This window comes from Sinohyriopsis cumingii, chromosome 16 (genome assembly GCF_028554795.1).
Source record: "Sinohyriopsis cumingii isolate HCF-2022 chromosome 16, ASM2855479v2, whole genome shotgun sequence".
In the NCBI taxonomy this organism is placed as follows: Eukaryota; Metazoa; Mollusca; class Bivalvia; order Unionida; family Unionidae; genus Sinohyriopsis; species Sinohyriopsis cumingii.
The window spans coordinates 12,023,815-12,046,900 of NC_142976.1; the positions used below are offsets into that span (position 1 = coordinate 12,023,815).

Genomic DNA, 23,086 nt, shown 5'->3' on the forward strand with positions numbered 1-23,086 from the left:
TTCCTCTTTGTCTTCTTTTGGTATAGAAAGATATTCAAAATCATGGATACTTTCCTATTGTCTTCTTTTGGTATAGAAGGATATTCAAAATCACACATACTTTCCTCTTCGTCTTCTTTTGGTATAGAAGGATATTCAAAATCACGCATACTTTCCTATTTGCCTTCTTTTGGTATACAAGGATATTCAAAATCACGCATACTTTCCTATTTACCTTCTTTTGGTATAGAAGGATATTCAAAATCACGCATACTTTCCTATTTGCCTTCTTTTGGTATACAAGGATATTCAAAATCATGCATACTTTCCTATTTGCCTTCTTTTGGTATAGAAGGATATTCAAAATCACACATACTTTCCTATTTGCCTTCTTTTGGTTTAGAAGGATATTCAAAATCATGCATACTTTCCTATTTGCCTTCTTTTGGTATAGAAGGATATTCAAAATCACACATACTTTCCTATTTGTCTTATTTTGGTATAGAAGGATATTCAAAATCACGCATACTTTCCTATTTGCCTTCTTTTGGTATAGAAGGATATTCAAAATCACGCATACTTTCCTATTTGCCTTCTTTTGGTATACAAGGATATTCAAAATCACACATACTTTCCTATTTGTCTTCTTTTGGTATAGAAGGATATTCAAAATCACGCATACTTTCCTATTTGCCTTCTTTTGGTATAGAAGGATATTCAAAATCATGCATACTTTCCTATTTGCCTTCTTTTGGTATACAAGGATATTCAAAATCACGCATACTTTCCTATTGTCTTCTTTTGGTATAGAAGGATATTCAAAATCATTGAAGCAGCTGATCATTGTCTAACTATCTTTCTTTCTTTAAATCTGACATATCTAAATAAATTATTTGTCATCATGATCATCATTAAAATAATACTAATACGTACCATCTTTTTTCTGTATCATTGCTATTTTTATTTTTATTCAGTCAAGTATGTGTATAACTTTATGAAAAGATTATTCAGTCAGTGATACAAGTATAAAATTAGACAAGCATGACAAGAGCTAGTAATTAAAAATAGTAAAAGCGAGATGGTGGGATTATTAGAGGCAGAATTGCCATCACTAGATAAGGAGATGAAATTGCCAGTATGACTGATGGACAGAATTGCCATCACTAGATAAGGAGATGGAATTGCCAGTATGGCTGATGGTCAAAATTGCCATCACTAGATAAGGAGATGGCATTGCCAGTATAACTGATGAACAGTTACTTAACTTAGTGAATGGCTTGCACATTGATATGTACCGAATGTTGGTCTTAGTGACCACTATCCTACTTTTTTGACAAGAAAGGTTAAATGCAAGAAAAATAAGAAAAATACACATAAAACGATCACTTACAGATCGTTCAAAACTTTTAATGAAGAACAATTTCTCAATGACCTATATAAAGTTCCATGGAGTATGATCCAAAATTTGGATGACATAGATGAAGCCATGAGGGTGTGGACTGACTTGTTTATGGATGTAGTATCTAAGCATGCACCACTGAAAGTACATCGAGTAAACACTGATATTCAACCTAATTGGCTTACTACTGAAATCCTAGATGCTATGAAAACACGAGACAAATTCAAGGCTATGGAAAACCATGCACAATATAAAGTATGGAGAAATAAAATAACAAGTATGATCAAAAAAGCTAAAAAAACTTATTATCAATCATTGCTTGAAAACAAAAAGAGCAACACAAACTCCATTTGGAAAGTCGTCAATGAACTCACTGGAGGAACGCACATAAAACAGACAAATAAAATTCACTCACTTCTGGTAAATGACACCATAGTCACTGATGAAACTGACATTGCAAATGTTTTCAATGATTTTTTCATCAACATTACCACAAAGTTAAAAGAGCCAGTGATAGAAAACAACTTTAATGAACTGAAAAAGTTCTGCAGCAGTAAAATCTCAAAGGAGGTATGTTTCTCTATCCCACCAGTGTCAAAAAACTTTGTTAAAAAATGTCTCAGTGAACTTGATACCAAGAAAGCTACAGGACTTGATCAGATTGGTCCACGACTCATTAAATCTTCTGCCTTTGCTATTGTAGATAGCATAACATTCATAATTAATTTAAGTATTGCAACCTCATCTGTCCCCAAAATATGGAAAACTGCAAAAGTAACTCCTATTCACAAATCTGGTTCTAAGGATGATGCTGATAACTACCGACCAATTTCAATACTACCAAACTTGTCAAAATTGATTGAAAAACATGTCCATGACTCATTCATGTCATATTTAACCAAACACTTGCTGTTACACCCTAATCAATCAGGCTTTAGACAGAACCATTCCTGTGAGACTGCCTTGATTTCCCTAACTGATAAATGGCTTCAAGCACTTGACCAAGGTAGAATAATAGGAACTGTATTTGTAGATTTCAGGAAAGCTTTTGACATGGTGGATCATGAAATCCTTTTGAAGAAACTGAAAATCTACCAGTGTGATGAAGGAACAATTAGATGGTTTACTTCGTACTTAAATGAGAGAACACAACATGTTTACATAAATAACGTTCTGTCTGAACCTGAAACAATTAGATATGGAGTACCACAAGGCTCAATTCTAGGTCCACTACTATTCATTTTATTTATTAATGACCTACCACTTTTACTAAGAGACTCAATAACATCTACAGATCTCTATGTAGATGACACAACATTGTCAGACATCCAAAACACAAAGCATGAGCTCGAAATTTCTTTACAGAATGCCCTAAACAAACTGAAAAACTGGTGCACATGTAATGGCATGGTGGTAAATACTGGTAAAACTAAAATATTACTTATCTCAACACGGCAAAGAAGGACAAATCTTGATAGTGATGAACTATGTCTGACATGGAAGGATACAAATCTGCAAATAGTCTGTCATGATAGGCTACTTGGTGTTCTGGTAGATAATAACCTATCATGGACTGAACATATCAAACATACCAGTAAAAAAGTCAATTCAAGTTTATGGCTTCTCAGTAGGATAAGACATTTTCTCCCTGAAAGGCACAGGAAACTATTTTATAACAGTTACATACAACCCTATTTGGACTACTGTAGTACAGTATGGGGTAATTCAAATGATAAAAACATAGCAAAGCTGGCACATCTTCAAAAAGAGCATTTGGGCTAATATCAATCCAGAAAGAAAGCAAGGAAAGTTTAGCTGGTAGGTTAAAAATATTACCTATTAAAGACCGAATCTGTTTGAGAAAAGCCAAATTAATGTACAGGATATCTCAGAATAGTGCTCCTGAATATTTACAATCACTATTCCAGTATAGGCTACCTGGTAATACTCCCCACCTGCGATCCATGTCAACCAAACAGTATAAAATTCCCAAACCAAATAAGGAGTTATTTAAAAAAAGTTTCCAATACTCTGGAACTCAGCTCTGGAATAGTATTCCAGCTGAGATTAGAAATGCCCACTCTATTTCCTTCTTCCAAACCCAATATATCCAGTGGCTTCAGAGATGCAGCTTAAATAAATGAATTCCTTTGTATGAGGGCCTCAAGGTAGATTAGTTTTTAGCTAATTGTGTTACCCTCTTTAAATAAGGTCATTATTATTATTATTATTATTATTATTATTATTGATGAAGGAAGACCCATATCAATTTTAGACTCAAAGCTGAAAGGTCAAGGTCACTGACTGAAAGAATAAAATTTGTTCCTGTACAGTAACTCGAGTTCTCCACCATCAACAGTTAACAAAAGTTTATAGATGACTTGCATTTGGGTGATGAAGAACTCAGTTTGATCTTGGGGCCAAAATTCAAAGATCAAGTTAACTGTGACTAAAAGAAGAAGGATTCTGCACAATCACACATCATGTCCACCTTAGTGTAAGCCTTAATCTAATTAGCTTTGTGATATCACTTGACAGTAAAAGTAATCAGATATTCCACACTGGACTAGAACTGATACACACCAACAGCTGGTTGATGTTCTACATTCACTTGGGTTTAAGTTCCATGGAAAACATACTCTCAAGGCAGTCTTTACTTCCCTTCCTAGATGTATTGATGTCTTGTATTTAATAATTAGACAGAATGCCTTTTGCAGTTATTCTTCACCAACAGTTAACAAAACTTTGTGCAGAGTTTGCAGTTGAAGTAAGAAAAGAACTCTGTGGGATTTATATGTAGTTGGTGTTGATGTGTAGTGAGGTTTTACTTTTCTTGTGTAGCACAAAGAAAAATGGGTTTTGCAGAATAACTTTTATTTTATATTAAATTCAAAACAATCTGGATGTTTTACACGTGTACTAGGATAATAAAGAAACCTATTGATCCTTGGGTCTAAAAGTCATTTGTGTACTAGGATAATATTAATCCTTGGGTCTAAAGGTCATTTGTGTACTAGGATAATATTAATCCTTGGGTCTAAAGGTCATTTGTGTACTAGGATAATATTAATCCTTGGGTCTAAAGGTCATTTGTGTACTAGGATAATAAAGGAACCTATTGATCCTTGGGTCTAAAGGTCATTTGTGTACTAGGATGATATTGATCCTTGGGTCTAAAGGTCATTTGTGTACTAGGATAATAAAGAAACCTATTGATCCTTGGGTCTAAAGGTCATTTGTGTACTAGGATAATAAAGAAACCTATTGATCCTTGGGTCTAAAGGTCATTTGTGTACTAGGATAATATTAATCCTTGGGTCTAAAGGTCATTTGTGTACTAGGATAATAAAGAAACCTATTGATCCTTGGGTCTAAAAGTCATTTGTGTACTAGGATAATATTAATCCTTGGGTCTAAAGGTCATTTGTGTACTAGGATAATAAAGAAACCTATTGATCCTTTGGTCTAAAGGTCATTTGTGTACTAGGATGATATTGATCCTTGGGTCTAAATGTCATTTGTGTACTAGGATAATAAAGAAACCTATTGATCCTTGGGTCTAAAGGTCATTTGTGTACTAGGATAATAAAGAAACCTATTGATCCTTGGGTCTAAAGGTCATTTGTGTACTAGGATAATATTAATCCTTGGGTCTAAAGGTCATTTGTGTACTAGGATAATATTAATCCTTGGGTCTAAAGGTCATTTGTGTACTAGGATGATATTGATCCTTGGGTCTAAAGGTCATTTGTGTACTAGGATAATAAAGAAACCTATTGATCCTTGGGTCTAAAGGTCATTTGTGTACTAGGATGATATTGATCCTTGGGTCTAAAGGTCATTTGTGTACTAGGATAATAAAGAAACCTATTGATCCTTGGGTCTAAAGGTCATTTGTGTACTAGGATAATAAAGAAACCTATTGATCCTTGGGTCTAAAGGTCATTTGTGGTAATTTGAATAGGAAAAAGATGATTTATGCACAGTAAGCTAGAAAATAATCATTTCTCCACAGACGGTTTAGTTCAAGCTACATACCTTGATGAAGATCAAGGTCATTGAGATCCATTGGCTAGTATTATCCATGCCCTACTAGTACCTACACAGAGGACTATAGAACATCCCTGTCATGGTGCCTACATAGAGGACTTTATCTTTAGGACCATTTTGGGTGCAATTTCTTGGAATATTGTCATGAAAGGGGTATTTTGGTAATTCATTTTGTTATTGCTTCACATTTTCAGCTGCTTCAGGGATTTCCTTGAAACTTGTAGATAGATATATGATTGGTGTAGCTATGTATGAAGGTTTTGCTTGCTTCTTATGAGCAATTTGGGGGAAAGTTCATGAAAACTTTTTTGAAATGGGATATTTTTAGGAGTTTACTTTGTCATTCCTTCTTCACCTACACTGCGTGGAGGATATAATGAAACTTTTTACACTAGATATGTGGTTAGTGTAGATGGTTTCTGGCTAAATTGTCAAAAAGGCATAATTGGGGAATAGAGATTGTCATTACTTCTCCCATATCACCTTGCGATTTTTATTGAAACTTTATTGTCTAGATATGCAGTTAGTATAGTTGCACAGTAAGGTTTTATATTTCTTCTCTAATTCATTTTTAGGAAAGGTTCTGAAAAATGTTTGACAATGGGGAATTTGAGAATTAAACTGGTTTATTTAGTATTTATGGAGCCATATGCAGTATTATTGCAGGACATTCAAAGATGTGCAGGAAACATTCCAGTCTTTCATTGCTGCACTTGGAGAGGGGCAATGTATATTTTTTGACAATATTAGAAAAACGTGTTCAAACAAGCACCTGAAGTGTGTGGATATGCATGCAGAACATGTTTAAATGAACACGTGAAGTGTGTAGATATGCTTGTAAAAATGTTCAGTTGAACACCTGAAGTGTGTTGATATGTATGTAAATACATTTTCAGAGGAACACCTGAACTGTGTGGATATGCATGCAAAGACATGTTCAAAGGAAGAAATGAAATGTGTGGATATGCATGTATATAATATGTACATCTAGCTGCCTTTGAAGAGTGAAATTGCTCCACATTGCAAACCACAAAGTTTAACATAATTTCTAATTTAAAAACTACAAATATTTCATACAACACAGCTGCCTGTTCAAATAAATATGTTTCCTTTTGTTAGATAATGGTGAAAATTGAATCAGGAAAAGGTCTTCCAAATTCTTACACCTAATTGCCAAATTTCGTTTCAATCCATTTTGTGCTTCTGAAGTTACTGAGCAAAAACACAGTTTACAATGAACAAGAGGTGACTGGATATGACAGGATATGGGTAAGAGTCCATATAAATACAGGGGGCATAAAATATAAGAGAATTTATAAATTACTTTGCATTGCTATGTATAGATGTTTGAGCATTCAGAACAACCCAAATTTCTTCATGTGTGCGAAGTATCAAGTTTCTTTAGAGATTTCAAGTGCTGTCAGTTTCTTTTTAATTGAATATCATTATAATTATCAGATGGTCTTACCTTCGACGTGCAATCCGCCACTATCCTCAGATACGTGACATGTTAGCTCAGGCAAGCAAGTGTGCCGTCTGTGGCGAGTCTTTCCTCAACACCTGGCTTGAGTGTGTCAGATTTATTGATGCAAAAACAGTGAGTACTCTTTTTTTAGGGCTTTTATCACCCATGGATAACATTCTTTTACCTACTTTATAATAAAGTACTAACAATTTCAAGAGAAAAACTGATTCATTTAGAAAATTGTATACTTTTGAGTGTGGTCATCTCCTCACTTGCAATTAGTTGATTCTAGCTGAAGGGTAGATATATTTTTGTCATCAATAAAACTAATAACATTCATACAACTCTAATCAGTGATTCATTTTCATCAAGCTTATCTAGTCCTCACTTTCTTTTTCATTGAAAATACTAGGCCATTTATTGCTTTAAAAAATGGTATGAAGATCAAACTCTAGCATAAAACAGCAAAATCTAATATGATATCTGGCCGTAAATTAATAACAGTTTCAAGTCTGAAGCCAAATATTTACAAATATATTCTAAAAATATGTAATTAAGGAATTTATTGAAAAAAGATTACATTAAAAATAAACCATATTATTTATACCAGAGCTATGCAAATAGCCACCTAATATACCATATTTACTCCCTTATTAATCAAGTCCAACAGCAAACTATACAGATCCAGTTCTGCAACTGCATAATATCCTAGCAGATCTGGGTCTGTGCATGTTGTTAGAAGTAATCAGTAGAACAAACAATAGTAATCCTCATCTGCCAGTGCAGGATGCAACAGCTGTTCAGAGTCTTTGTTCATACTGTATTTAAGTCCTAGCTAAAACTAAATTCACTCATTTTCTTTGGGTTCTAGTTTTAGTGGATTTTTTTTTAATGGATTTCTTTGGATACCAGTTTTGGTGAATTTCTTTGGGTACCAGTAATAATGGATTTCTTTGGGTACCAATTTTAGTGGATTGTTTGATGGATTTCTTTGGGTACCAGTTTTAGCAGATTTCTTTGGGTACCAGTTTTGGTGGATTTCTGGTTTGCCACAAACCACAAATTCAAAGACCCAATAAACAAGGATCCTTCTACGGAAACAACTAGACCTTTTCCACAAACAATGAATTGAAGCACCCCAAATAATTGCCTTTTTCCCAAAACGATGGAATTGATGACCATCAAAATAAATTCATTAATGTACAGACCTTCATGATGAGGGAATTGTTTATTTACGTGTAGGTCTCCCTTTCCAGGCAGGTTCATAATCATCTAATTGTAAATTATTTCAGTGAATTGCTAATAATTATTTCATGTTATTATTCATCAGTATTTCTGGACACACCAGAACAAGTTCAGAATAGAACAATTACCAATATCTTAACTTGAAAATGTGCCTTTGTTAAAATTGAGCCCTCCCCAGAAAAAGGCTAAACCAGACATTATAAATGGTTTATTTTCAAACTTTCATGGTATCTCCAAATCTATACTGATTATGTATTTAACCCATAAAAATTATGTCTGCAAATGTTGCATGGTTCCCCTTGAGTAAAACTGGGACTTCAAATGATTATGTCTGGAGAAATAGAGACTTTTATTTGAAAAGTTTATGAGTTCCATGTATGGATTTATCTATGATTAAAATTTATTGATGAAATATAATAACCATGTTAGAATATTTTGAAAGCTCTATTATTCAAACTTTGTTGTAAGCAGAGTTACAAAATCTCAGAATATTTGGGCTTCATAATGTAAGGTACATGTCTAAGAATTTAATAATTAGTGCCACAGTGCTTTTGTACATGCATGGAATACAGTCAGTGCCACAACACTTTTGTACATGCTTGGAATACAGTCAGTACTGTAACAACACTTTTGTACATGCTTGGAATACAGTCAGGGCCATAACACATTTGTACATGCTTGGAATACAGTCAGTACTGTAACAACACTTTTGTACATGCTTGGAATACAGTCAGGGCCATAACACTTTTGTACATGATTGGAATACAGTCCGGGCCATAATACTTTTGTACATGCTTGGAATACAGTCAGGGCCATAACACTTTTGTACATGATTGAAATACAGTCAGTGCCACAACACTTTTGTACATGCTTGGAATACAGTCAGGGCCATAACACTTTTGTACATGCTTGGAATACAGTCAGGGCCACAACACTTTTGTACATGCTTGGAATACAGTCAGTACTGTAACAACACTTTTGTACTTGCTTGGAATACAGTCAGGGCCATAACACATTTGTACATGCTTGGAATACAGTCAGTACTGTAACAACACTTTTGTACATGCTTGGAATACAGTCAGGGCCATAACACATTTGTACATGCTTGGAATACAGTCAGTACTGTAACAACACTTTTGTACATGCTTGGAATACAGTCAGGGCCATAACACTTTTGTACATGATTGGAATACAGTCAGGGCCATAACACTTTTGTACATGATTGGAATACAGTCCGGGCCATAACACTTTTGTACATGCTTGGAATACAGTCAGGGCCATAACACTTTTGTACATGCTTGGAATACAATCAGGGCCACAACACTTTTGTGCATGCTTGGTATACAGTCAGGGCCACAACACTTTTGTGCATGCTTGGTATACAGTCAGGGCCACAACACTTTTGTACATGCTTGGAATACAGTCAGGGCCATAACACTTTTGTGCATGCTTGGAATACAGTCAGGGCCACAACACTTTTGTGCATGCTTGGAATACAGTCAGGGCCACAACACTTTTGTGCATGCTTGGTATACAGTCAGGGCCATAACACTTTTGTACATGCTTTGAATACAGTCAGTGCTGCAACACTTTTGTACATGTTTGGAATACAGTCAGGGCCACAACACTTTTGTACATGCTTGGAATACAGTCTGGGCCATAACACTTTTGTACATACTTGGAATACAGTCTGGGCCATAACACTTTTGTACATACTTGGAATACAGTCTGGGCCATAATACTTTTGTACATGCTTGAAATTACAGAATGATCCACAACACTTGTGCATGTTTGTAATACTGGCAAGGTCACAACACTTTTTTACATACTTGAAATACAGACAGGGTCACAAGACTTTTGTACATGTTATGAATACAGCTTGGACCAAAAGACTTTTGTACATGTTATGAATACAGCTTGGACCAAAAGACTTTTGTACATGTTATGAATACAGCTTGGACCAAAAGACTTTTGTACATGTTATAAATACAGCCAGGACCGAAATACTTTTGTACATGCAATGAATCAGCCAGGGCCAAAACACTTTTGCACATGCAATGAATACAACCAGGGCCAAAACACTTTTGTACATGTTATGAATACATGTAGCAACAAAACACTTTTGTACATGTTAGGAATGCAGCCATCTACTATATTAATGAAATTGCCTCACAATCTATTAATAGTATAATGACCCCATTACATTCTTTCCACATCAAAGTAAATACACTTAATGCAATTCATATAATAAACCATCTAAAAAGTTTACATGGGCCTGATTCAGACCACAGGCCATATTTTGCCCACCACTATTTTTAGTGTGTAGTTCTGTAAAGTTAGTCATGTAATGTAATAGGAGAGAATTCTTGTTAGTTACAGTTTTTGTGCTAATTTCCAGTTGACAAAACATTCCCTTACCATGTTTCAGACTAGTGGATCATCTCTGTAGACCCTTAGCTGCATTAAAGTGACAATTCATTTGCCAGTTAGCAGTCATCAAGTAAATACAACATTAGCTGTTGGAAGTCAACTAAAATGGGGATAGAAATTCAATCGTTTTATTGGTACTTTGCATGATTGACAGAAAATCAATCATAACCCCTCCCCCTAAAATTGAAATACACATTACATACATCAGATGAGTGTAATAATTAGATGGGCAGAATTAAAGTTTTAAATTTGTATCTCCTTCTGGCATTTTTTTACTTTTTCAGGACTTGAAATTAGGCAATTTAAGTGGACTGGTCCCAATGCGAGCACTGTTGTGTTCATACAAGTGCTTTAACTCCAAAGGACATGAATACTATGGAGTTGCCTTTCCTTGAAAGTCCAGGATCCAGAGTAATGGATGTCTAGCAGTTACCATAGTGATCAAAGTTACCAAGCCAGGCTTACTGACACTTTGGAGATGGATTGGAGACTCATTGGGTGTAAATAAACTGATGTTGCACAGACATTTTTGTCAATAAAAATTCACCTTAGGGTTGGATCCAAATATCACTAATGTCCATTTTTCATGGATCATTAGTGCATTGGTACTTTGAGTTACTGTAATTTAAGTCAGAAAATATAAGGAAACATTTATATACATGTCTGAGCAGGCATGCACCAAGAGACAATAATTTGGTAAAACATGTTCAGGCCTAGCAAGTTAATCTTTCTTTGCTGGGTGTGAAACACCTGGCAATTTTCACCTCATCTAAAAGCAGTATTTTGTTATGACATTGCATATAAAGCTAATATTTCATGTTTTTGCATTTATTTCTAAGAACATATTGTATAGTTTACTTACCTAGCCAAAATAATTTGTTGGTTTTAAAAATATTTTACTTACACCATAATTACAGCATATGGGGTTGGGCTAGAAGTTCTCATTACAAAGCAACCTTCCTCCCCCAAGTTCACAAGTAGGTACATGAAAAATGGCAAGGACTAACAGTAAACACTCATGCATGGATCAGAAATACAGTGTATTCATACAAATGAATATTGAAGATTTCATTGTACTAGAAAAGGTAATACAAAATAAGTGCACAACTGCTAAATATGAAGAAGAGAAATATGGAGAATGGGGAGAAGGCTTATAAAGGGGTTCTGTAGCAGGTACAGGAGGATCATGCCAGTAGGTAATTTGTCTTTGATGATTATTGAAATCATTTAGAATCTTTGATATAAGTTTGGAAGATTTCAAAGTTGCAAGTAATTAGGTCATTTGGTATCTTGGCTGATCCAAACAATAACACATTTGTACTAACAGGGATGAATAATTGGTGTAAGCAATAAATTAGTATCTGTCTTGGTACTAACAGTTTCTTAGAAATAAAAACATAATGGTAGACAGTCTCATGGTTCTCTCTACATGGTAGACAGTCTCATGGTCCTCTCTACATGGTAGACAGTCTCATGGTCCTCTCTACATGGTGGACAGTATCATGGTCCTCTCTACATGGTAGGCAGTCTCATGATCCTCTCTACATGGTAGACAGTCTCATGGTCCTCTCTACATGGTAGGCAGTCTCATGGTCCTCTCTACATGGTAGACAGTCTCATGGTCCTCTCTACATGGTAGACAGTCTCATGGTCCTCTCTACATGGTAGGCAGTCTCATGATCCTGTCTACATGATAGATAGTCTCATGGTCCTCTCTACATGGTAGGCAGTCTCATGGTCCTCTTTACTTGGTAGACAGTCTCATGGTCCTCTCTACATGGTAGATAGTCTCATGGTCCTCTCTACATGGTAGATAGTCTCATGGTCCTCTCTACATGGTAGACAATCTCATGATCCTGTCTACATGGTAGATAGTCTCATGATCCTCTCTACATGGTAGATAGTCTCATGGTCCTCTCTACATGGTAGATAGTCTCATGGTCCTCTCTACATGGTAGATAGTCTCATGGTCCTCTCTACATGGTAGACAGTCTCATGGTCCTGTCTACATGGTAGATAGTCTCATGGTCCTCTTTACTTGGTAGACAGTCTCATGGTTCTCTCAACATGGTAGATAGTCTCATGGTCCTCTCTACATGGTAGACAGTCTCATGGTCCTCTTTACATGGTAGACAGTCTCATGGTCCTCTCTAGATGCGTTTAATGGGCTATCAGCAAGAAAATTTCACAATATATTATTATTTAAATCACTGCAGTTGTTTCCTATCCAGGTATGAATAAGTGATAATTTCATGTTACCAACATAATAATACAGAGTAGGTAAAACTTTATGTTTCAATATTAAAATAATATGTTTCATGATTTACTGGATCCAGCAGAGTGTTCCAAACCTTTAATGTGAAAGATATATAAGAATTTCTGAAGATTCTTGTCTAGCATGTACTTGCTGAAAATTAGTTTTATTTCTCAACCTAAATTGTGTTGCATGTCCAATTAGCACCTGATGACTAGTGTGTGATAATCAGCCACAGATTTTAGTCGAAAAGGTATCTTAAAAACATTACTGATTTAAGCATTATATATACAGGGGTTTATTGTTGGGATATTTTAGGTAGAGACAAATAATTTATATGTTTAGAATAACAGAATTTTAACATTATACCCAAGTTAGTATTATGTAGACTAGAATGCATGTTATTTATACTGTGAAACATTTATAACATGAGAACTTCCAGAGGAAACTATTTTGGTCTAGTCACTAAATTTGGTTAGATGGGGTATTTACACTGTCACAGTCAAGTTCAGCACTTGCATTGTATACTGTTTTATTTCCAGCTCCTCTCTGTGCAGTTTCTTCACCATCTGCAGCATCTATTTCTGCAATCAATTTGTCTAACTTTTGTAGGTTTGTGAGGTTTTCTTCATGGTGATAACTCGCTTTCTAGTACTAACTTTTGTATGTTGCTGCTGATCTTTCCCTCAAAGGTCTAGTGCCATTTAATATTTGTTGCCTCCTTTAGCTTCCTAAGTATTTTTACCAGATTTAAATGGTATTTGGTAACATCCTCTGCCAGAAGTAGCTTCTCGCACAAATAACCTTTGTTCTTGCCTTGTATGACTGGAACCAAATGATCAACTGGGCCTTCCCTTTCTTATTTATTTTGCCAACAATATGAACATGATCAACATCTTCAGGCTTGACATTCATGAACAGCTTATCTTGAGATGATACCCGTGTTGTTGGTCCTAATTAAAAATGATGCCCATGTTGTTGGGCCTAATTAAAAATGATACCCATGTTGTTGGGCCTAATTAAAAATGATGCCATATGTTGTTGGTCTTAATTAAAAATGATGCCATATGTTGTAGGGCTTAATTAAAACTGATGCATATGTTGTTGGTCTTAATTTAAACTGATGTGTATGTTGTTGGTCCTAATTAAAACTGATGCCATATGTTGTTGGTCCTAATTAAAACTGATGCCATATGTTGTTGGTCTTAATTAAAAATGATGCCATATGTTGATGGTCCTAATTAAAAATGATGCCATATGTTGATGGTCCTAATTAAAAATGATACCATATGTTGATGGTCCTAATTAAAAATGATGCCATATGTTGATGGTCCTAATTAAAAATGATGCCATATGTTGTTGGTCCTAATTAAAAATGATGCCATATGTTGTTGGTCCTAATTAAAACTGATGCCATATGTTGTTGGTCCTAATTAAAACTGATGCCATATCTTGTTGGTCTTAATTAAAAATGATACCATATGTTGTTGGTCCTAATTAAAACTGATGCCATATCTTGTTGGTCCTAATTAAAACTGATGCCATACCTTGTTGGTCTTAATAAAAAATGATACCATATGTTGTTGGTCTTAATTAAAAATGATGCCATATATTGTTGGTCCTAAGTAAAAATGACGCCATATATGGTTGGTCCTAATTAAAAATGATGCCATATCTTGTTGGTCCTAATTAAAAAGGGTGTCATATATTGTTGGTACTAATTAAAAATGATGCCAATGTGACCTCCAAAAATTTTTAAACATTTTGTTGCAGCCTTTTCTTCTAAGTGGATGACCATACTAGCATGTTTCATGGTTGGTTGTTGTTTTTCATTTTTACAAAAGCCCCTGTTTTGTTGCAATACGTTGTTGTTTATATATATATTAATATGATGGTGATCCTGCCTTCAAAATGGCTGCCATGATAGTCATCCCAAATATATATATTGGCTGTTTCTCCTGCATGATGGTTGTATTGATATGGTGTTTTAAAAAAAAAAGTTCATTGCCACAAGTATGTAGTTCTGAATGAAAATGGTGCTCATCTGACGTCCAATAAGGTACTATAGAGGCCATCTGGAAAATCTTAAGTTAGTCTAACACAAATGATTGTATTGACATCGGTTTTCGCTTCTGAATAAAAAATGGTACAGATGTGACCACCACATTTATGTGAAAGAGTGTGAAAACCGGACTTATTAACCTTGGGGTCAAGTCAAAGGTCATTGTTTACATTTTATTTCAATGATCTTATGAAGACAGTGACTTGTACATATGTAAATGAATTTTGTATTTAGTATTCCAATAAAGTAATTATCACTAGTATTCAGACATTAATTTTTGGGCCAAATTCTTTATTGGGGGTTTTAGCCCACCTGGCCATAAAGCCAAAGGTCTTGACCAGGATTTTAGCCCATCTGGCCATAAAGCCAAAGGTCTTAATTGGGCATATTAGCCCACCTGGCCATAAAGCCAAAGGTCTTGATTAGGCATCTTAGCCCACTTGGCCATAAAGCCAAAGGTCTTAATTGGGGGTCTTCAGCACCAACCTTAGCAAATGGCAGGGCCACCTGGATTTACATGGGGCGGGCCCCTGTAAGTATGGCATTTGGAAATAAACTTTTAAACAAGTTTTATATAATATTGAATTTAAAATTTTCTTCCATTGCATTAAAATTACTTTTCTGAATAGACATATTTTAAAATTACTAATATGCAAGGCCCCGTGAGCCTAAGGCTGGCCCTGGGAGTCTTAGCCCACCCAGCCATAATGCCAAAGTTCTTGACTGGGACCTGGCCATAAAGCCAATGGTCTTAATTGGGGATTTTAGCCCACCTGTCCAGCTTCAAGATCCCGTACAAACTTGATAATGATTGACATGTATGCATATCATCTTGCATGTGATTGGCTGGGCTTGTTATTAATCTGAAAGTCATATTTCTAATCCACATTTTATCAAATTTGAAATATTGGCTTATATAATCAGTCTTATAGATGAGTTTGATAATATTGAGAACCACACATATTAATGATGTCATCTTGGATCTATCAGCTGGGCCTGTAACCACTCTGGAAGCCATATTTGTGTTCTGATTTTGATCAAACTTGGAATATGCGTTTCTCTCAATTGGATCTAAATTGGTTTCAATAATAAGCAAGATTGGTGCATATTAATAATGTTATCTTGCATCTGACTGGATTACCTCCCATTCCTGAAGCTGTATTTTTAGCAGTTGGGTTATTTATTATCTTGGATGACTTCACTTTTGAGGAAGAAACTGTGTATTGATTATGCTTTAATTTTTAGAAAGAAATTTTATTAGAAATGTTAAAAAAATCAACATGATATAAAGTTTGGAAGATAGTTTACACAGGATGTGTTCTTACAATACTTCATAAGCCTGCATAGTGAAATAGTCAACTGTTAAATTATCTAAGCCAGGTCAGTGATATTGGGCATACTTGGGATTGCTTTTGATTATGACAACACCTGTGAGTTTCAGTGGATTTTTATCAAACCCAGTTTGTGGAGACATCTTTAGAACACTATGAATTATGTCAGTTCAATAAATTGTTGTTATTTGTTTAAGACAATAATTTAGATTTAAACAATCTAAGTATTCGGGTTTCAGGACTTTCCTTATCCTTTTACCTGCAGTGGCTACTTTTAGTTTACACTGGGCTACCTTAACAAAAAACCTGTACTGCTGTTTGGAGAGGTCCCCCCAAACCCCTCACCCACTCTGGCAAATCACCCTTCCACTTTAAATATAATGGGGAAGGCCCAGTGTACTCTGAATTTAAAAAGAGTAGAAGTACAGAAGAAACATACATATCATGGTTTCCTATACATTATTTTTGGCTAGAAGACTATCAGTCTCTTCGGTTGACTTTTTGGAAATATATAGTGTCTACATTTTTTGTTAATAATTGATCAGATCTGCAAATAACTATAAGTTAAAATATCAGGTATAATTTTTAAAGTATTCCAATCTACATAATGGTGCAAACTTGTTTAAATGACATTTTCTTTGTGGAAAATACATTTATTAGCAAAATTTTGACTGAAATATATGAATTGATTTACAAAACTATAGCAGGTACTGAAGTTTATAGGCAAGATGGAGGTTCATGCATCTCTTATCTTGATTTTTTTAATTTTTATATGAATAATAATAATGAGGACTTTGTATAGCGCCTAATCTTTAGAAGCTCTAAGTGCTTTACAACATTAGTCAACACCTATAAGATAAAAAACATATAATAATATTATTAAAAAACAAACTCCATGAAATTAGAAAAAACATTAAAAAAATAAAAGACATGCTGAGAATATTTCAGGTAGGAAACATTATTAGGTCTTTAAGTTTGTTCTTGCAGTCAAAATAAGTGAGTTTTGAGAGCCCTCTTGAATGTGATCACTGTGTCTTTGTGTCTAAGTTCAGTGGGCAATTCATTCCACATTGCTGGGCCCTGGTATGCAAAAGAACGCTGTCCATATATATTTAGTGTACAGGAGTAAATGTACTTGGAAGATTTCACTGCAGTTGAATAGGTAACCCAGAGAATTTATTTTGACTGCATGTATTACAGAATTATTTTCCTCATTGGATCCAATAAGTAGACATATGTCCCTATGAAAAATGTGGGTTTGTAATTTAAGGGTTTTATCCTTTTCTGCTGTCATCTTTGTTTTGTATGCCTTTTGTTTGTTTTTTTTAAGTTAACTTTTTTTAACCCAGTAGAGCCAGGACTTTTATAATCTTCCATGAAACATTGTACACACAATACATACTGCCTCTGGGTAGTAAAGGGTGGAAGAGATTTGCAATACATATAGTAAACTGTTATTAAACTCACACTTTAAAAATGGGTCAAGTTAACCTACCTATAGCTTTGTGTGTATGCATATTGAATTGTGCTGTGCAACTCCTACACCTTTTATGATAAGAGTTTTTAAACCTTGGGATAAGATTGACTATAGATGTACACAATGATCTCATCATCATAATCCATCCCATTGGAGACAGGGAACATATACACAATGATCTCATCATCATAATCCATCCCATTGGAGACAGGGAACATGTACACAATGATCTCATCATCATAATCCATCCCATTGGAGGCAGGGAACATATATGCATATAATATTAGTTGTAAAGATAAATGCCAAAAAAGTGTGGATATACTACTGTTTTGCAGCAGACCTCTATCAATTGTTTCTATGATGCTGTAGACAAAAACATTAGTAGATTTTCATAACATGACTCATTTGCTTTTAATCTTGAATTATCACTTTGTAATGCATTTAGCTTAGGCCAGAGACACTGCATCAATCATAATCCCAGAAAACATCAAACCATTTTGGTCAGAATATTTTATTTCATTTCAAACCATACTAATGTAAATAAAAGCCAGGTACATTTAAATGAGAGCAATGCAGACTTCATTAACATACACGGGATATTTGATTTAAAATTACAGACTTCATTAACATACACAGGATATTTGATTTAAAAATACAGACTTCATTAACATACACGGGATATTTGATTTAAAAATACAGGCTTCATTAACATACACGGGATATTTGATTTAAAAATACAGGCTTCATTAACATACACAGGATATTTGATTTAAAAATACAGGCTTCATTAACATACATGGGATATTTGATTTAAAAATGCAGACTTCATTAACATACACTGGATATTTGATTTAAAAATGCAGGCTTCATTAACATACACGGGATATTTGATTTAATAATGCAGACTTCATTAACATACACAGGATATTTGATTTAAAAATGCAGACTTCATTAACATACACGGGATATTTGATTTAAAAATACAGACTTCATTAACATACGCGGGATATTTGATTTAAAAATACAGACTTCATTAACATACATGGGATATTTGATTTAAAAATACAGGCTTCATTAACATACACGGGATATTTGATTTAAAAATGCAGGCTTCATTAACATACACGGGATATTTGATTTAAAAATACAGGCTTCATTAACATACACTGGATATTTGATTTAAAAATGCAGGCTTCATTAACATACACGGGATATTTGATTTAAAAATGCAGGCTTCATTAACATATACGGGATATTTGATTTAAAAATACAGACTTCATTAACATACACTGGATATTTGATTTAAAAATGCAGGCTTCATTAACATACACGGGATATTTGATTTAAACATGCAAGCTTCATTAACATACATGGGATATTTGATTTAAAAATGCAGACTTCATTAACATACACTGGATATTTGATTAAAAAATGCAGACTTCATTAACATACACGGGATATTTGATTTAAAAATGCAGGCTTCATTAACATACACTGGATATTTGATTTAAAAATGCAGACTTCATTAACATATACGGGATATTTGATTTAAAAATACAGACTTCATTAACATACACTGGATATTTGATTTAAAAATACAGACTTCATTAACATACACGGGATATTTGATTTAATAATACAGACTTCATTAACATACACTGGATATTTGATTTAAAAATGCAGGCTTCATTAACATACACGGGATATTTGATTTAATAATGCAGACTTCATTAACATACACAGGATATTTGATTTAAAAATGCAGACTTCATTAACATACACTGGATATTTGATTTAAAAATGCAGGCTTCATTAACATACACTGGATATTTGATTTAAAAATGCAGGCTTCATTAACATACACGGGATATTTGATTTAAAAATGCAGACTTGTATTGTGTACAATCATCTGTAAGTAGTACAAGACTGTAAAAGTGAGAGTTAAACATGCATGTCTTGTGACTGTAAATGTTATAAAATTTAAACATATATGTAGAAGACAAAACATTGTAAAAGTTAAACATCCATGTATAAGGCTAAACATTAAACATCGATGTATAAAACTGTAAACATTATAAAAATTAAACATCCATGAATAAGACTGTAAATATTATAAAAGTTAAACATCCATATATAAGATTGTAAACATTATAAAAGTTAAACAGCCATGTATAAGACTGTAAAAATTATAAAAGTTGTACATACATGTATAAGACTGTAGACATTATAAAAGTTAAACATCCATGTATAAAACTATAAACATTATAAAAGTTAAACATCCATGTATAAGACTGTGAACATTATAAAAGTTAAACATACATGTATAAGACTAAACATTATAGACATTAACCATCCATGCAAAAGACTAAACATAAATGTTAAACATACTTTTACAAGTCTAAACATTATAAAAGTTAAACATACATGTACAAGACTGTAATCATTACAAAAACTAAACATACTTGTATAAAACTGTAAACATTATTAAGTTAAGCATATGTGTATAAGTCTAAACATTATAAAGGTTAAACATTCTATCAGCATATAAAAATCTAGCTAACGACTCTTAGTACATGGTTTAGAATAAATATAAACTTCCAGTATATAATCTACAGAAGAATAAGTCACAATCGACCAAATTAAATGAGAAAATTTCATGACTCTAAACCCAGGCAGCTCTATGTTTAGGCTCTGATATTTTACAAAGACTTAATATCTTTACAATCTCTTCTCAAATCGATGTGCATTAAATATTATTTTTGATAGTAAATGTTATTTTAGATGATACCTCTCAAGTTGTCACCTTTTTTTGTAATCTATAGTTTGTAGTTTTACTTACGGCTAGAAAAATTACAACTTTTTACATGAAAGATGCAAACAATAGTTTATGTTGATGACTTGTATTATTTTCAAGTTTTATTCAAGTTGACTTGGTTCAGATTATGAGTTCTGTGTTCTTTAAACTGTACATATCAGTTGGACTCACATTTCCATACTGTATTAGTGCATAGCTTTATATGCATATAAAAATAGTTTTGCTTTTCACATACTTGTGTGGCCGAGTTGTCTGTAAAGTGCTTAGCATTCCGGATCACTGTCATCTCACCTCTGTTTGCTTGGGTTCTAGTCCAAGGCTTGGCTAGCGTGGGTATGTGGGAAAGCCTGCCAGTAGCTTCTTGTGGGTCGGTGGCTTTTCCCTGGGTTTTCCAGGGTTCTTCCTCCACCAGTTATACTGGCCGCCATGTATAGCCTATCTTGTGCTGAAAAATGTCATTAAACCCTTGAACAACAACAACAATCACATACTTGTATATATATTTAAGTTTATAAATTTAAGTTTTATTTTGGATTGTTTTGGCCCCATTTTATATAGATTATATGATCCTGTCCATTAAATTGTGCCCACACAGTAATTGAAATCATAATATTGCATATTTTATCCTACACTATTGATATTTCTGATCTATTTGTCAGTCTTCCTTTTAAATTGTTTTTCTTTATTTCATTAACTTAGACAATAATATGTGTACTGTTAGCTCAGGCCTGGCGCAAGGTATTGCATAATGCTACAATTTTTTTTAATTGGTTGCCCGTGAGACTTGCCCCCACAAACTTGACTAAAACTGGGGAAATTATGTAGTAACCATTTGGTTCTAAAATAATAAAAAAATGGTTTCATTGATTTCAGCATTTCTTCAATGATAAAATCAGAGAGCCACCTGAATAGCCAATTTTGAAACACATGGGGCTGGATTAAATTATCCTCAGTAAATATTGGCCAAAACTGTTAAAATTGCGGGGGCGGGGTAAACTCATCATCAGTGATGGGCTTATTATTTATAAATATGGGTACCCTCAAATTTGTATTTTTTATTTTCTTTATATTTTTAAGGTGGAGCAATAAATCCTGAAAATGGCATAGATTTGTGAAATTAATATTGGAACTATTAAAATGATAATAAAATTTTCAGGCAAAAGTTTATTGTGACCCATTTGATATAGATTTTTTTATTAAGACTTTAAAACGTTGATCTTTCACCTGGGCCAGGACTTGGGGGTTATTGGGATTGCATGATGGGGTGGGGGAGGGGATTTTGTATTTAAAGAACACTATGATTATGCATTTATGTGATACAGTCTTAATGTGATGCAGTCTTAATGTGATACAGTCTTAATGTGATGCTGCTATTGAAGTTGTGAAAAACATTCACATGAGTTTTATACAGCTATAATTAAAATGTTAATTTATGCATTTTCTTTTTCTTATCAGAATGCACAGACTTTTGTCTGAGTGTCTACTACATTTCAAGCTCTCATTTTAAAAAATTCAGTCTACTTTCATTGACTGCTTTTCATTCTTTTCTTCTTAAATAATCAGAAAGCATATTAGAACTAAGTGAATCCCCATTGTAGATTCAGCTCTTGTTACAGTGACATTCATTACTACAGTCTATTCTAGTTCAGAGAAAAAACTGATGAGAACAAATGCCTTCAGGGTTTAATTTAATCTTTATAACCAAATATTCAGTTTCCAACTCGGACAGTACTTTATATGTAACAAACATGTACATTTCCTTTGTGTTTTGTTCTTTACAATAATATTGTCATCCTACCAGACACCTGGATTATTTCACAGAATAGTATGTAAACATTTTATTTACAGAACTTTCAGTGTTACATAGGAATATACTTGTGAGATTTAATAGTAAATTATGACAATAGAAGGTGTAAAATATGCAATTATAATTTTTACTAATTTGTTTCATTTATAGATGCTGATTTCACAATGATAACACAATTAAGGATTATATCTCCAATTTAAGACATGAGCTTTACAATTACAGATTCATTATTTCAGTGACATAATTGGACACAAGCTTCTTCATTCTAACAAGAGTTGACTGTATTTGTAATTTCAGCACCTCATTGTCATGCTTATCTTCATCATCATCTCATCTCTGAGAAGCATCAGCATGAGGTTAGTGATGTCAGTTGCTTATTTCTTTCATTATTTTATGCTGACTGAAATTCCAACTACAAACATTTTAAAGTCCATATATATTATTGCTTCTACCAAAAGAACCTATTAAATTATTGAAAGTGTCTTATTTATTTTTCTTTAATTCTTTTGTTTCTTTGCAAAAGAAGCATCAATCAATATTATCATCATCATCATTCCATCTTTATTTCCTCTGCAATAGGGCCCTCACTGCAGCTCTCTAGTTGTCACTGTCCTGGGCTGTCTTGCCTCCCCCCAGGGTATGCTAAAAGTAATAAGTTCAGTCTCCTGGGTTCTTTGCCTAGTCATTGATGGTCATATTCTTCTGCATTTGCCTTGAGACTTCCAATCCAGGGTATGGCAATCAATCTTAGGCCAATCTCTACCCAGGGTGT

General features: G+C 33.9%; 1 protein-coding gene across 2 annotated transcripts in view; it reads left to right on the top strand.

Moving 5' to 3' along the window:
* The window catches only part of LOC149779949 (uncharacterized), a 51,859-nt gene extending 29,917 nt beyond the window's left edge, over positions 1 to 21,942 (top strand). For both annotated transcript variants that reach the window (XM_089936647.1, XM_089936648.1), the window contains 2 exons: positions 6,887 to 7,025; positions 10,853 to 21,942. In XM_089936647.1, coding sequence (XP_089792773.1) covers positions 6,887 to 7,025; positions 10,853 to 10,963 — 250 coding nt within the window. In that variant the 3' untranslated portion in view covers positions 10,964 to 21,942. The remainder of the gene's footprint in view (positions 1 to 6,886; positions 7,026 to 10,852) is intronic.
* The last annotated feature ends 1,144 nt before the right edge of the window (positions 21,943 to 23,086 follow it).